Source organism: Melanerpes formicivorus, unplaced genomic scaffold (genome assembly GCF_026170545.1).
Source record: "Melanerpes formicivorus ecotype bairdi unplaced genomic scaffold, bMelFor1.0.p_v2 SCAF_35, whole genome shotgun sequence".
Classification (NCBI taxonomy): Eukaryota; Metazoa; Chordata; class Aves; order Piciformes; family Picidae; genus Melanerpes; species Melanerpes formicivorus.
Window position 1 is genome coordinate 7,144,508 of NW_027142387.1, and position 17,229 is coordinate 7,161,736.

At 46.3% G+C, this 17,229-nt stretch overlaps 1 protein-coding gene across 4 annotated transcripts in view; it reads left to right on the forward strand.

The window, feature by feature from the left end:
- Positions 1–1,198: 1,198 nt before the first annotated feature.
- ASB4 (ankyrin repeat and SOCS box containing 4) overlaps positions 1,199–17,229 on the forward strand; it is a 59,218-nt gene continuing 43,187 nt past the window's right edge. For all 4 annotated transcript variants that reach the window (XM_068157050.1, XM_068157052.1, XM_068157049.1 and 1 more), the window contains exons 1-4: positions 1,199–1,481; positions 12,205–12,504; positions 14,856–15,346; positions 16,968–17,081. In XM_068157050.1, coding sequence (XP_068013151.1) covers positions 1,268–1,481; positions 12,205–12,504; positions 14,856–15,346; positions 16,968–17,081 — 1,119 coding nt within the window. In that variant the 5' untranslated portion in view covers positions 1,199–1,267. The remainder of the gene's footprint in view (positions 1,482–12,204; positions 12,505–14,855; positions 15,347–16,967; positions 17,082–17,229) is intronic.

The following is a 17,229-nucleotide window of genomic DNA, read 5'->3' on the forward strand; positions in this document are numbered from 1 at the left end:
CAAGGAGAGCTGGTGAGCATTCCCATGGACAGGGGTCCTGCAGGTCCTCATGGGGCTGCCTGAGCAGCTTGGCTCCTGGAAATCCCAAGGGCTACTTCAACTTCTAGTATCATGTGGCTCACAGCCAAACTCCCAGGAAAGAAACCCATGAAAATTTCTAGTTAATGGTTGTGGTGGTGTCCTTTGCTAGGTGATTTAAATCAAGGGTGGATAGTCACCTTCTAGCTAAGGTCTCATCCAGCAGCCCAAGTAGGTGTAGGTGTGAACCACTTTTATGCTAGCCATGTGTGGGTTTGTGTCTTCACAGCCTGCTGTCAACACAGGGACAGGACTGGTGAAGACAGAAGGAAAAGGGAGGGAGGGGGAAGTGTTTAGTGGGTGATGGGGTTGTGAAAGAGAAAGTCTGAATTTAGATGAAGCATAGTCAGGAGAAGAGCCTATGAGCCTATGCAGCCTCCAGTGCTTGTACCTGAGTTAATTCACATGCAAGCCAGCTGCAGGGTGTGAGATCCCCACCCCATAAACGGCTGTACAGCTCTGCACTCCCTTCATCCCAGCATTTCTCCTTCCTAGGAGCACTGAGCACACTAGAGAAATCCTGCTGCTGAGGGTGTTACATGGGAGATCAGTCTAGACCAATGCAATGATCTCTTGAGGCTTTACAGATCAAGGTAGCTGTGAGACCTGTCTGGTGGGGAGCTCTTGTTGAGGCCTGCCTGGTGGCTGGAGGAATGAAACCAGGACCAGCATGCTGAATGCTGTCCTGGGGAAGAGTAAGCTACCTCCCACAGGAAGAATGCCTGGGGGATTTATTATTTTTCTGAAATACATTAGTTAAAGGCATTTGCAGGCAGAGCATCACATCCCATTGCAGTCAATAAATCAGCAGTGATAACTATGAAAGGAAATCTGAGTGCTTCTCCAGCTGAGAAATAGCACCTGGGACTAGCATCTTCTAATGGAAGTGTGTGGCAGGAGCAGAGGGTAACCATGAGGTTAAGGAAGCTTAATATGTATAAAGCCCATGGAGATAACTCTGATTTTGGTGTTATTGCTAGCATGTCTGCCCTCACTTTCATAAAAAGAGTGTGGTGATATCTAAGAGTGGCATTTCAGTGACTGAAATGCTCCTCATATAAATAGAACAAGCAGATCAGCATGACTGAGTGATAAAATTACCTTCTGGTCTTCAGGAACTTCAGCATGCAACTGTGCTATAGGGACCTCAGTGTACCCCTCTTCACAGCACAAAGAAATACGTCTAGAAATGGATCTGGAGAAGACACACAAAGAGGAAGAGAATATGGAAGGGAAACTTACTCGAGCTGCAGCTGCAAAGTTGGTGAAAAAGGCCTTTCTTGAAGCCCTGAAGTCCAATGACTTTGAAACACTCGAAGAGCTCTTGAGCCAAAAGAAAATAGACGTGGACACGGTGTTTGAAGTGGAAGATGAAAACCTGATTCTGGCATCCTACAAACAAGGTAAATGTGGCAGCATTCCCCAGCCAGGAAGTAGACTGGTTTGAGTGGTTTTCAAGAAACTGTGGCCTTTTATCTCTTCCGAAAGTGCAATGTAAGCTGAGTCATAGGCAGTTCATATAGCCACAGTCACCTCAGTAGGGCACCTTATCAGCTGTACCTGCTGGGCTAGGTGGAAGGCAGGCCAGAGAACAGCCTGAACTTCTGTGCTGCTGAGGTAGCTGTTGCAGCTTCAGGGGAGAACAGAAAGAGGAGTCCTTTGTTATTTCCTTGCAGAGAACTGGGGTGCAAAGCCCAGAACAGACACGTGCAGACTAAGAGCGGTACACACATTCCTTGCATGTACCCAGCCACGTGTGCAGACCAGTCAGAAACCTAAAACACTCAGTGCCTTCCATTTTCAGTTGACAGTAGTAGTAGAGTGAATTCTCCCTAGCTGAGGAGAACTAAGGAAATCCTGTGGACCTTGAGTGTTGTTGGATGGGAGGAGATTTATTTTTCAAACTAAGAGAAAGTGAGGATGTGCTGGCTTATCAAAACAGGAAAAGTCATCTGGAAAACCCCAACCAGAAAAGAAATCTCTTGGAATGTAGAATACCCAGGCCTGAATTGCCAAAAACTAAAAGCAATAAACCAAGTTTGGTCTCTGCTAAAATCAACACACTTCATGAGACACTTGATGACAGACTCTTATTGTGTAACTAGAAAACAGTAATGATCAGCCTCTGCCAGAAGTTAATCCTATGTGCAGATAAACACCTCCAGTGCCAGCAGCACAGCAAATGCACTTTCTTTTCTGTGGCATAGAGGGAACATCCCACCTCTCCTCCTTTCCTGTGTTTACCTCTTATTTAATGACTGGCTCCTGCTCTTTTGATTTCATTGGGCTGATAGTGATGAAGTCTTAGAATCATGGTTTGGGTTGGAAGGGACCTTAAAGATCAGCTAGTCCCTTCCACTAGACCAGTTTGTTCAGGGCCTTGTCCAGCCTGTCCTTGAACACCTCCAGGGAGGGGGCATCCACAGCCTCACTGGGCAACCTGTCATGATGTACTTCCCTAGGGGACAGTGTCTGTACTGAATGTATTTTAACATACCTTTTCTTCTGTCCTCAGCAGGCTGAGCTGCATTCAGGTTGTGGTTTGAGACTACAAGATTAAGGCACAGATTTTTAACTGTAGATCATTTGGCTGCAAGCATTAATCTGTCTAGTCTGGAGAAGTCTTTCCTTTCTCCAAAAAGTAGAGAGGTAAATGCACCCTGTGGCCTAAATCACAGCAGTATATTCATTTTGTCTGAAAGGCAGGAGGCACTGTACCCTATTTTTATTCTGATTCCCAGGTAACTGTGAGATGAGAGGGGAATGCCCTTAAGGAGGGAGAGTGGGACAAAAATTAAGACCCACCATCCCACTGTTCAAACAGCCTGAGGTTTGCCACAGCCCTAAGTAACGAAGCAGAAAAGAGATGCTATGGGTGCCAGAGTAGCTTTTCTTCCTCCCTTTCAAAGAGGCTAAGAGCTCCCAAGGACACTGACCTTGTGTGTGTCATGGCTTTCTCATGTTTCCACCCAAAAAACAGGCAAGCTGAACGAGGCCTCCCATAGAGTCCATGCCTGTTTCCTGCTCAGTGCCTGGTTCCTGCTCCTCTGGGCAGAGATGTCTGTGGTTTTGGACAGAGGACATGGAGATGATCCCTCAGAATGTCTGAGCCCAGCTCACTGGCAAAGAAATAAATGGTGGTCTCAATCAGGAAAATTATGGCTATGTAAAGTGATAACTTAGCTTTTGAGGATCACTTTCCTGCTGTCATGTATCATTAAAAAAGGCAGAGATGTGGTGTGAGGCTCATGGTTTAGCACCAGACTTGGTAGAGTTAGAAAATGGTTGGGCTGGATGATCTTAAAGGTCTTTTCCAAGCAAAATTCTATGAATCTATGATCTATGGCTCACATCTGACCATAAATGTGAGGGCCAACTTTGTGTGGGGTAAGCCAACAGTGCTCCACAGCTCACAGGTAACAAGGAGGAATACTACATGTGAATTTGGACAGAAAGGTGACTTAGGAAACGTGCTCTGCTATATGTATGGACTCTGGGATATAGCCCAGTTCTTTGTGCCCAGTTTGGGGTCATATGATGAAAAGGTTATTGCACCAGAGTTTCCAGCATAGCCTGGACAGTCAGCAAATTGAGAGAGGGTTGAGCAGAGCAGCCTGGCACCCTACTTGGACACAGGTGCCTCAGAGCTGTCTGTTGTAGCCATTTGTGGCATGGATTCCATGGAGACTGGGTTTGGTAGTCCCCAAAATTTAGTCCTAGAGTGGATGTCATGGTCTGTTTCTCACCCCTGACATCTGTGGCCGGTTGACGTTGCCCCCTTAAGAAAGGGAATATGGTGGACGGAAGTTGGTAAACGGAAGGAATAGTCTAAACTAATTTCATTGGACGAGTGGGAGGAAGCACTTTTCGGAACTGGGAGTGAACTGGACATTTCCACGACTTTTCTATCAGTCTTGCTTCCGTCTTTGCTCCGTGCAGCAGCTTTCTGTGCTGGGCTTTCTGCCAAGGCCTCGGCCTTGAAAACCAGATAACAGGCCTGTATACTAACTCCTTTCCAATTAACACAAACCGCTTCTAACATTTTTTTTTTTTTTTTCTCCTCTCTTTTCTCTCTCTTCCTATCCCACTCTGGGGAAAGGGGGGAGAGAGGGGAGAGCGGAGGTGGGGAACCCCCTCTGTCCAGAGGGGGGTCACTCTCATTTCTGTGTTACTCTGTTGTATATCTTTGTATATATTGTAGATATTGTAAATTTGTAAATAATCCCCTGCAAACCCTACATCGCTTTGTAAATATAGCTCCACTGCTTTGCTAATTCAGCTTGCGAGTTTTTTTTTCCTTTCCCTTCAATTTTTTTTTCCCTTTTACTTTACAAGGGGGAAGGGAGGAGGCTTCTCGGCCTTATCCTTCCAAACCCACCACATTTTTTTTTATTGGCGTACCCAACGTGCGGCAGATAATTAGTTTAATTTGTTATTTGATTGATTTAGTGTTTTCTAGCTGAATTAGCAAACATGAAGGTATTGTGGTTTGTGGAGCGATTATTCTTTTCAATTTTTGGGGCTTTGATTTACAGGTATTGTTTGGGTTTGATTCTGGATTACCTGGGTAAATATTTGGTGCGGACAATTTATATGTGGGTTATGTATAAAGTTAAATTATGGTATGGAAAATGTATTAATTTATTATGGCCAGTGAGATACAGGAATGTTACCTCCACCACTCTCCCAATTGAGATAAAGAGTTTTAAGATTCCGCCTGAGGAGACAGTAACTTTAGGTGATGCCTGGGATCCAAAGGTGATTTATTTCATGTGTATAATTCTGCTGCTGGTGATAACTAATGTGTATTCTCTGTATTCCTGGCGTCGGGAGAGGAAGGTGTCCAGAGCTTGTTTTGTTATTAAAACTAGATCAAAAAGAAAACGCCGTGGCTCTCGATCAGTCCCAGAGTCATCTAGTGACGAGGACTGTGGAGAACCCGTGTCAGTTAAAAAGAAGGCTAAAAAGTTAATTGGTAAAGCAGCTCTAAATGACTTTTCTGCTGATTCTAGCAAGCAGCCAAGGGCATCGGCTGATATCAACATGGCGCCTACCCCTTCTCCCACTCCTTCTCCTTCTTCTTCTTCTCCGTCGGCCATTAACGGAGCAACGTCACTTCCACCCACTCCCTCGGTGGGACCGGAAGTCACTGCCCCAGCAGCTGATTTATCTCAGGACCTGTCAGCTTCCATTAAGGTGGCTGTAAATGCAAACACAGCTCCAGTCAAGATGGCTCCTTTAAAGACTAGAAGTGGAAAGGCCCAAGATGGAGAAGAAGAGGTGGAGACTGATCCTGGTGAGGGGCCCTCTACTCTAAAAGATCCTGCTCAGGAGGAAGAGAAGGTTTGTTTTAAAGATCTAGCTAACCTAGTGAGATCAAAGCAGGATAGAGATGAAGCTAGGAAGGCAGCTGGCAAAGGTGGTTCTCAGCTTAAAGAGATCCTTAGGAGAATGACAGCAGGATTTTATGGGCAAAGAATTCAGGGAGATGAAGATGAAGATGATATTACAGACTGTTCATCACCACGGGAAGAATTGCGAAATGTCCGTAAAGATTTCACCAGGGCAGATAAGGAGCCAGTTCTAGCTTGGCTTAGTAGGTGTTATGATACAGGTGCTTCAGCTCTAACAGTTGGAGACAAGTCAGCAGCTCAGTTAGGAACTCTCTCAAGGGACAATGGAATAGATAGACATCTAGGCGAAGCTCTCGGTAAGGTTAATCTTTGGATACGCCTTTTAATAGCGGTTGCCCTGAGATACCCTTCCCGAGATGATCTTCCATGGAATCCTAAACCCTGGACTACCATAGATGAGGGAATTAAGCGCTTGAGAGAATTTGCTGTTAGAGAGCTACTCTATGGTGAACATGAAACTCTGAATCCTGATGACATTCCTGTGGGTATTGGTCTTGCTAAAAAGATCATCAAACTTGCTCCTTCTAATTATGCAAACATTCTGGCAAGCAGAATTGTGTCAAGAAGTTATGGTGGAGCTTCTCCCACGGTTGGCCAATTCAGTGATCAAATGAGACAATTGGAGGATAGCATGACACGTGGTTCTTTGGTTTCAGCCATTGAAACTCTGTCTGGAAAAATTGAAAATTGCATGAAGGATCTAAAAGATTCCATATACCAATTGGCACAGAAGGATAATTTCAATTCTTCCTCCAGGTGGGTACAAGTTTCATCTGTGAGGAATACACGTCCTCCAAGGAGGTCATTCCAAAACAGGACATTCCAAAACAGGTCATTCCAAAACAGACCACCAAGGCAATCACGTAGAACTATTTGGATAACTCTGCGTGATCAGTTTGGTGAGAACATGAACCGCTGGGATGGCCAACCAACTTCTAATCTTTTCAGGAGACTGAGGGAATTGCAAAGTGGCAGAACCCGAGGTAGCAATACCAGAAGGGTAGCTGTTACTTCCACAGTTCCCCAGAACGACTCTTATGGCTCCAACAGTGGCTCCAGTTATAACATGCAAAGTTATAACCCTGCACAATATGTGCAATGCACATGTGCGCATGTTCCCCATAACTAGGGGTGCCCTGCCTCCCGCCAGGGGGAGGAGAGGGATAACAGAGATAACAGAATCTATTGGGATGTGTACATCCAGTGGCCTGGCACTTCACAATTTCAGAAGTACAGGGCCTTGGTTGACACAGGAGCTCAGTGCACCATAATACCATCAAATTATCAGGGATCAGAGTCTATAACTATTCTGGGAGTCACTGGTGGATCTCAAGAGTTAAGTAAGGTAGAGGTTAATATAAGTTTAACTGGTAAACAATGGAGGAAGCATACAGTTGTGACCGGACCTGACGCACCTTGTATTTTGGGAATTGATTTTCTGAGAGAAGGGCGTTTCAAGGACCCTAGAGGTTACAAATGGGCTTTTGGAGTAGCTTCAATAGAAATTGATGGACAAAAATTGAAGCTGTCTGCCAGACCTGAACTTTCTGATGAATCTGCAGTTGTGGGACAACATAAGATACAGGACATTAAATTGCCGGTTGCTTCTCAGACTGTGCATCACAGACAATACAGAACCAACCGTGACTCTTTGTTGCCCATTCAGAATCTGATTCGTCAGTTGGAGAGTCAGAAAGTCGTCAGCAAAACTCATTCACCTTTCAACAGTCCAGTGTGGCCTGTGCGGAAGCAGAATGGAGACTGGCGTCTGACGGTAGACTACCGAGCCCTAAATGAAGTAACACCACCTATGAGTGCAGCAGTACCAGACATGATGGAACTACAGTATGAGCTGGAATCCAAAGAGGCCAAATGGTATGCTACCATAGACATTGCTAATGCATTTTTCTCTATTCCCATAGCAGAGGAATGCAGGCCTCAGTTTGCTTTCACCTGGAGAGGAATCCAGTATACTTTCAACAGGCTGCCAATGGGCTGGATCCACAGCTCAAGCATCTGTCATGCAGTGATCCACGATGCTCTGGAGAAAGGCGGTGCTCCAGAACACATCCAGTTCATCGATGATATCATCGTCTGGGGTAAAACTGCTGAGGAAGTCTTCGAGAAAGGTAACAAAATCATTGACATTCTTCTGAGTGCAGGTTTTGCCATCAAGCGAGACAAGGTGAAAGGACCTACCACAGAGATTCAATTTCTGGGAGTGCGGTGGCAGGATGGACGCCGACACATTCCAGTGGATGTGGTAAATAGAGTCTCTACCATGGCAAGTCCCACAAACAAACAAGAGACCCTACGTTTCTTAGGCATAGTGGGATTTTGGAGACTGCACATTCCTGGATACAGTCAGATTGTGAAACCTCTGTATGATGTAACTCGAAAGAGAAACCATTTCCACTGGGGACCTGAACAACAAGCAGCCTTTGACCAAATAAAACAAGAGGTGATTCAAGCAATGGGTCTGGGACCTGTCCGAGATGGTCCAGACATTAAGAACATTTTGTACACGGCTGCAAGTGACAATGGTCCAACCTGGTGCTTGTGGCAAAAAGCTCCAGGTGAGACACGTGGACGACCTCTTGGTTTCTGGAGTCGAGGTTACAGAGGTTCAGAGGCTAACTATACTCCAACAGAGAAAGAAATCTTAGCTGCCTATGAAGGAGTGAAAGCATCTTCTGAAGTGATTGGAACTGAATCACAACTTCTTCTAGCTCCCAGATTACCAGTTTTGAATTGGATGTTCAAAGGCAAAGGATCCACACCACATCATGCCACAGACTCAACCTGGTCTAAGTGGATGGCTCTGATAACACAGAGAGCTCGAATGGGAAATCTTGAAAGACCTGGTCTAGTGGAGGTGATCTCAAGTTGGCCTGAAGGTATCAACTGTGCTAAACCTCCAGAGGAGAAAGTAACTCGTGCTGAGGAAGCTCCTCCTTACAATGACCTTTCTGATGATGAAAAGAAGTATGCTTTGTTCACAGACGGTTCCTGTCGTCTTGTTGGAAACAAGCGAAGGTGGAAGTCTGCAGTGTGGAGTCCAACACGCCGAGTTGCAGAGGCGAAGGATGGAGAAGGAGAATCCAGTCAGTTCGCAGAGGTAAAAGCTGTCCAGCTAGCTCTCGACGTAGCTGAACGTGAGAGATGGCCAAAGCTTTATCTCTACACCGACTCATGGATGGTAGCCAATGCTCTATGGGGTTGGCTAAAGAACTGGAAGAAGAGTGGTTGGCAGAGAAAAGGAAAACCCATTTGGGCAGCCAACCTGTGGCAGGACATTGCTGACCGAATCGAGAGAATTCCAGTGAAAGTGAGACACATCGATGCTCACATTCCTAAGAGCAAAGCTACTGAGGAACAACAACACAACCATCAGGCAGATCTAGCTGCAAGAGTTTCTCAAGTAGACATGGACTCTAATCTTGATCTCGACTGGAAACACCGAGGTGAGATATTCTTAGCTCGGTGGGCTCACGATTCGTCAGGACATCAAGGCAGAGATGCAACATACCAATGGGCTCGTGACAGATCCATAGACATTTCCATGGATGCTATCACACAAGTCATCCATGACTGTGACATTTGTGCTGCTATTAAGCAGGCAAAACGACTTAAGCCCTTGTGGTATGGTGACAGATGGTCCAAGTACAAGTATGGTGAAGCCTGGCAGATTGATTACATCACTCTACCACGTTCTCGTTCTGGTAAGCAATACGTGCTTACTATGGTAGAGGCAAACACTGGATGGTTGGAAACTTATCCAGTTCCACATGCAACTGCACGCAACACCATTCTCGGTCTGGAGAGACAGATCCTGTGGAGACACGGAACTCCAGAGAGGATTGAGTCAGACAACGGAACTCATTTCAAGAACAACCTTGTAAAGAACTGGGCAAAAGAGCACGGTATTGAGTGGATATTCCACATTCCCTACTATGCACCAGCTTCAGGGAAGATTGAACGCTACAACGGTTTGTTGAAGACCACTCTCAAAGCCATGGGAGGTGGATCTTTGAAAAACTGGGAAAAACATTTAGCACAAGCAACCTGGCTGGTAAATAGTAGAGGTTCAGTGAACCGAGCTGGACCTGCACATTCAGATCTGCTACGGAAAGTGGAAGGTGATAAAGTTCCTGTTGTTAGAGAAAAGAATCTGTTAGGTAAAACTGTTTGGGTATTTTCACCCTCAGGAGAGGCTAAACCTGTCCGAGGGGTGGTTTCAGCTGAAGGTCCGGGTCACACTTATTGGGTAATGCAAGAGAATGGTGAAATTCAGTGTATTCCACAAAGAAATTTAACTTTAGCTGAAAGAGGTTAATTTCAAACTGCTGTACAGCTACATCGCGTCCAAAGGAAGAACCAACGAGACATCTACGGTGCACGAACCCTGAGATCCCTGAGAGCCCTGAGTCAACTAAGAGACCCTGAGAATCCCTGTTTCCCTTTTCTTCGCTTCGTCGGCGAAGAAATGAACTGTTTTCCATTTTTCTCATTTTCTGATTTTCTTGGACTTTTGAATCATCTACATCTGAGCATAGCCGGAATGGACTATGAACTTTACTCACGAACTGTAAATATCGTTTTGGATTGGATGGACAGTATGAACAGCCAATGAAATTGTTTAGAAGGGGTGGACTGTGGCCGGTTGACGTTGCCCCCTTAAGAAAGGGAATATGGTGGACGGAAGTTGGTAAACGGAAGGAATAGTCTAAACTAATTTCATTGGACGAGTGGGAGGAAGCACTTTTCGGAACTGGGAGTGAACTGGACATTTCCACGACTTTTCTATCAGTCTTGCTTCCGTCTTTGCTCCGTGCAGCAGCTTTCTGTGCTGGGCTTTCTGCCAAGGCCTCGGCCTTGAAAACCAGATAACAGGCCTGTATACTAACTCCTTTCCAATTAACACAAACCGCTTCTAACATTTTTTTTTTTTTTTTCTCCTCTCTTTTCTCTCTCTTCCTATCCCACTCTGGGGAAAGGGGGGAGAGAGGGGAGAGCGGAGGTGGGGAACCCCCTCTGTCCAGAGGGGGGTCACTCTCATTTCTGTGTTACTCTGTTGTATATCTTTGTATATATTGTAGATATTGTAAATTTGTAAATAATCCCCTGCAAACCCTACATCGCTTTGTAAATATAGCTCCACTGCTTTGCTAATTCAGCTTGCGAGTTTTTTTTTCCTTTCCCTTCAATTTTTTTTTCCCTTTTACTTTACAAGGGGGAAGGGAGGAGGCTTCTCGGCCTTATCCTTCCAAACCCACCACAACATCTCACACTCTGGTAGTACTAAAGTGCTTATGCTGGTCAGGAACAAGTCCTTGAAGCCATGCTGGAGCAGGAGGTGCTGCTGCTCTCATGACTGGAGCCTTCCAGTGGAAATTGAGCATGTTTTCAGTTGTACCAGAACTGCATTGCTGGCATCTATCTCAGAATATACTTGCAATTTAACTAGGAGGAAAGACAAACTTGAATCTCTCCCTGCCCCCAGCATTTAGTTTCTATACATCTTTTTCCTTCCTTTCTATCTTCTTTCTGTCTAATACAACACACATGAATACTGCAAAAGCCTCTACTATATGGTATTAAGGTTAAAAAAAACATAAACAATTAGACATGGTAAAATGAAGGTCTGGATTAATTTGAGCTCATTATGCATCTTTACCTCGTTTTCTGTGTCTTTTACAGGATAACAGTATTCAACCAGGCATTCATCCAAGGAAAAACAGATAAATCAAACCCTGAAATGTTTATGGGCACATTCTAGCTAAGAAGCAGCTGCTGTACCTAAAATAATCAAAAGGAGACAAGGAGTTTTACACTTCTTGTGCCCTTCTGCACATTATTATTATGGGTTGCTTTTTAAAAAGAAATCATTACAGTAATTACTTGTGAGACTGTGTCTGTGCAGTCATTAAGTATGCAGTCCTATTTTGGGAACAAATATTTAAGCCACGTTACTTGGCCTCACACCTGTTTGTAAGTGAGGGGGGGGAAAAAAAGAGATCACTGTGAAATTTTCAGGAAGGAATTCAAGCATTTTGGAGCCAAATTTCATTGTCACTGTGGTGTTTGGTTCTCCAACCTAACTTACATCATCATCCAAAGCCCTCACTCCATACTCCTCAGGGGCAGCAGTTGCCAGGAGGTCTGTGATACAGCTGCAGCCATGTTGCCAGTGGTCATCTATGTGTGATGCATCACTGGAGGTCTGAGTCCAGCCCCTGACATGCAGTATCCTGCCATCTCCGATGCAGAAAGAGCAGGATGAGCTCACTGTTGATTCACTGGCTGAAGTAAATGCTGCCTTCTTATTCCATTGCCTCCTTTGTTCAGCTATTGGCAGGCTGAAGACCCCATTTCCCCTGTATTTTTTAGCTGGCAGCATTTTAAATGCCCTAAGCACATTTTTTATCTTATCCATACAGGTCACAAGAAAAACATAAACTGCCTTCAGAGTACATATGCATGGGAATTATCTCTCCAAAAGGCAGGCTATTCAGTGCACGTAGTGAAAGTGCTTAATGAAAATGAAGTTATGCTTGAGAGAACTTGGTGTGCACTAAGCTGTAGCTGGTGAAAATTACAGTAAATTAAAACAAAACTCCAACCCTTCCTTCCCCCTCAATTATTCTCAGTAGGTTTATAGTCCAAAACCAAGTCCTTGCCAAGGATGGTAACACATTTTCCCTTTGTACAGGATACTGGCTGCCTAGCTACAAATTAAAAATATCCTGGGCAACTGGACTTCATCTAGCTGTCATGTATGGACACCTGGAGAGCCTTTCGGTCCTCCTCAATCACAAAGCCACAATCAACTGCCGGCCCAACGGGAAAGCTGCGATCCACATAGCATGTGAAATGGCCAATGTTGAGTGTCTCAAGATCCTCTGCAACCATGGAGCTAAGCTCAACTGCTTTTCAATGAGTGGGCAGGCACCCTTGCACTTCTGTACAACACGAACCTCCATGCCTTGTGCCCAGCAGCTGCTTTGGAGAGGTAAGGGGAAGCTCTGGAGCGTCTCTCGTGGCATGCCCAGAGAGGGTGGCCATGGTCTGTGGTTTTCCTTAGGAAGCATTTTGTCAAAGTACATGTGTATTTGTCCCTTCCATCCACAGCTGACCCACATCTTCATTTCAGGCTGCTTTTCCCCATCTCTTTGATCAGAGGAAGTTTCTCCCATTATGATTCCTCACCCTATCTGTACTCCCTGGCCACTGGCCCTTACACCATGATTGTTTCCTGTTTCAGTGCCTCCAGCTGACTGCCTGGTCAGTCCCTCAGCAGAAGAACTCCTCTCAGTCAGGGAGTTTCTATTTCTCTACTTCTTTTCTTCATCTAGGCTTACTCCTCAGGTCATCCTGTCTCATCCTGTCACTTGTTGCTAGGGAGAACAGACCACCACCTCCTTTCAGGGAGTCATAGAGAGCAGTGAGATCTCCTCTCAGCCTTCTTTTCTCCAGACTAGACAACCCAAGTCCCCTTGGCCTCTCCTCACCAGCCCTGTTCTCCAGACATTTCACCAGCTTTGTTGCCCTTCTCTGGACCTGCTTCAGAGCCTCAGTGTCCTTGGAGTGAGGTGCCCAAAACTGAATTCAGTACTTGAGGTGTGGTCTCACCAGTGCTGAGTACAGGGAGAATAATACTAGTAATAATACTTAACAAACCACCCTTCATCTCAGAGCACTTGGCAAACTCCAGTCTCTGTCTGAGCCGAACCTCAAGACCAGATAAAATGGGAAAGGTCTGGAGCAAAATGTGGCAGGTGTGCACACACACAGCAGCACTACCAAAAGCCAAAGACAGAGGTTTGGCCCCTGTACCAAAGTTTTCAAGATGCATCTCCCGCTCTGCCATCTCCGCTCAGTGCTGTCACTCTGGGTCAATTCAGGTAAATGCAGTTTAACCACTTCTGATCTGGGCAACTTGCCAGCCAAGCAAAGCTGAGCCTCTGTCAATTTACCACCTCCAAACTTAGATTGATGATACTCTCATGCACATCTGACATGACTAACGCTCCACATGGCTTAAGAGCATTAGCACTCAGGTTTTCCAGCCCAGAGCCAATTCTTGACTCCTTCCTCATCCTTACATCTCAGTCTTAGTGTGTCTGGCCATGCAAGGGCTTTTGTGAGCCTTGACTGAAGAAGGAACTAACGAAGAGAGCCCAGCACAGTCACTAAGATGATGAGGGGAGTGGAAGATCTGCTTTGTGAGGAGAGGCTGAGAGAGCTGGGACTGTTTAACCTGGAGGAGACTGAGGGGGGTGAGCGTCAGGAGGATGGAGCCAGACTCTTCTCAGTGGTGTCCACTGGCAGGACAAGGGAGAAAGGACACAAACTGGTACACAAGAGGTCACATCTAAACGTGAAGAAAAACCTCTTTGCTTTGAGGGTGGCAGAGCCCTGGCCCAGGCCACTCAAAGCGGTTGTGGAGTCTCCATACCTGGAGGCATTCGAACTCACCTGAATGTGTCCTTGTGGGATTTACTCTGGGTGACCCTGCTCTGGAAGGCAGGTTGGACCAGATGATCTCCACAGGTCCCTTCCAACCCCCCAGCAGTCTGAGACTCCGCGAGGCCTGGCCACGCTGCTTGCACTTGCTCCTGCACCAGTGCTTTTACTGTCACTTTGACAAGGCCTCGGCTTCAAAGAGCCTGGGGCAGGGCCGGGCAGGTGAGGAGTGACGGCCCCGCCGCACCCAGGCCAGCGCCGGGCGGGCGGCGTGCTCCTGGCCAGGGCCGGCGCAGGCCCGCGGCGGGAGGCCGGTGTTTCGCGCCCACCGCGCCGCATCCCCGCTGGCTCCTCGGTAGATGGCGCTGTTGCCTCAGCTGCGGCAGCCGCTCGGCACAAACGGAGCTGAACAGCGGGAAAACAGGCCCCAGATCCTCGGCTGGTGACGCAATGTTTGGGTTTCCTTGTATCACGTATGGATCTATCAGGAAATGTCCTTTCTCCCAGGCCTGAGGTGCTGCAGGAAGCATTCTCGGGATATGAGCTGAGCTAGGGGCAAAGGTCTCCTTTTTCTTTCGGGTCTTAATTTAGAGGAAAAAAGCACTTTGCACGGAGGTTTGGACCTGCATGCTGCCCCAAAGCAGTGTTCAGGTAAGCTCTTCTGCCAGCTGGGGGTCAAGCTCTCACTTCTGAGGCTTGATTCAAGAACCTGAAGTTTCTACAGGTTTCCTGGGGGCTTAACAAACACAGAATCCACCTCTCCAGCTGTTTGAATGTCCACGTGTGCCTTTCACGGCCCTCCCTCACCTTCTCCTCGGGTAGCAGGGCTGAAGCCGAGAGATGCCTCAACCAGGATTGCATTGCTTTCATCTTTTCCCCATAATCTTTCTTTGGCAGGAGCAAATGTGAACATCAAAACAAACAACCAAGATGAGGAGACTCCTCTGCACACCGTTGCACGTTTGGGGATCCCAGAGCTTGTGGCCTTTTACATGGAGCAAGGAGCACAGGTTGATGCTCTCAATGCCTACATGGAGACTCCCCTGGCCTGTGCAGCCTACTGGGCCCTGCACTATAAGGATCAGATGTACAGCCAGGATCACCACCTCATCTGCCGGATGCTCTTAGACTATAAAGCTGAAGTGAATGCTCGTGATGAGGATTTCAAATCACCGCTCCACAAAGCTGCCTGGAACTGTGATCATGTCCTGCTGCATATGCTGCTGGAGGCAGGAGCAGAAGCAAACATCATGGATGTCAACGGCTGCGCGCCCCTACAGTATATCATAAAAGTCACGTCTGTGCGGCCAGCTGCCCAGCCTGACGTCTGCTACCAGCTGCTGCTGAATCATGGAGCGGCTAGAATATATCCTCTGCAATTCCACAAGGTTAAGATTGGCTTTGTGCAGTAGGGATACGAAAAGAGGTGGTGTCTTGAACAGGAATGGGATGAGAGATCCAAACCTCAGGGTGTGGTGGTATCTGGATTTGCTGGAATCTTGTAAACTGTGGGCCCAGAATGCCAACCTGTATAAGAGTGGCATCACTGAACTGAAGCAAAACTATGGTTGGTAATGCCAGAAACCAGACTCAGATTCCATTTTTTATTCTTAACTAACCCAAACTCTAAATACTGGTTCAAGCTAAGTTTTCAGAGCTGATTCACTTTCTCCTTTCAGAAAACCTACATGCCTTTGTCAAACCTGGCTGCATAGAGGCCTAACTGGGTTATACAAAATGATTATTTCATGACTTCTACCAAAGAGTGGAGATTAGGCCAGCTGACTCATTTTGTCACTTCTGACCTTTAAAATGTATTCAAATGCATTCAAAACAAAATGTGTCTCAATACAGCTCAGGCTTATTCCCAGGAAATGTGAGAAATTAAGGGGAAATGCTGGACCTAGGCTCATAGTTGAGTAAAAGGGGGGGGGGGGGGGGAAGGGATAAAGAGAGAAACAATTACAGGATCCCTCCCAAAGAATTTTAGATGTTTATCTGCAAAGCCCAAAGTTCTGTCTTATTATATCAGACAACTAAGTGCTGTAGCCAGGACTTTTTCTCTCTCATCCATTGCCCTGAGCAACATCATGCAGCCCCTCCACAGTATATGTAAAATTTTAACAAGCCAAGCAACCAGAAGCCTTTGAATAAAATGCCAGACTTGTGGTTGTGTCCCCTTGAGCCCAGGATGAGCTGGCCCTGTCTGTAACAGAGCAACATTTAGTGTCCTAGAGTGTGTTTGAGAGCTAGGTTTGGGGTCTCTTATTCCTGCCTCCACATCCTTCTGTTGCACAGAGTGGGTGTCATTCCAAACCATCATTTCCCACCTGTAAAATAAGTAGGCTGATAGATATCTCAGAGGGATGTTGTGCAGTTCTGTTTGTGAAAGTCTGGGGACTGTGTGGGACAAAACTGTGCATTGTACAGTATGAAATCCTTGCAAAGGGTTACTCCCTGAGTGTGACAACAGACTTTTTTTTTTCCTACTTAGCCAAAGTTACTGGGCAGAGAGGTTTCAGGGACCTCATGTGGCTTGGAAGCTTTATTTCTGAGCTGTGTTATGTCCCAGTCTTCTTTTAAATTCTCCTGTAATGATGCATTTTTGATTCATATGAAGGCATTTTTTTTCTTTTCCTGAGCTGCATGACCTTGCTGGAGCAAGGACTTGGTGCATGGCTCTGCTTGGTGTCAAGTCACTCAATCCAGCTATGAACAAGTTATCTGCAGATTTAGGTGATAAAGCCCACCCCATCAGCAAGCTGCTCTGCTCTGGATGTCCAAGCCAGCACTTCTGTGTGGTGTTAAAATGTGGGGCTAATGGGGGGGTGGGGGGGTTAGCTGTACTTGCACGAGTAGTGTAGACAGGGCTGGTGTCTTTTGCATCTCTAGCTTTATCCTCTCATGATCATTTGTGTCCACCTCAGTATACCATTGCACAGTGCTAAGCATCCAGGCTAGCCCCAGCTTCCTGGTGGTACTCATGGTCTTTGTTCATCCTGCTTGCAGGTGCTCCAAGCCTGCCATTCCCACCCCAGAGCTGTGGAGGTTGTTGTCAATACCTATGAACACATCAAATCAACATCTAAGTGGAAAGCAGCCATACCTGATGATGTCTTTGAGGTAAGCTCTTAATTAGTTGTAATAGAGTACAGACCAAGCTCACTGTTGCATTCCTTTGGTCACAACAACCCCATGCAATGCTCCAAGCTTGGAGATGAGTGTCTGGAAAGCTGCCTGGCCAAGAAAGACCTGGAAATGTTGATTGACA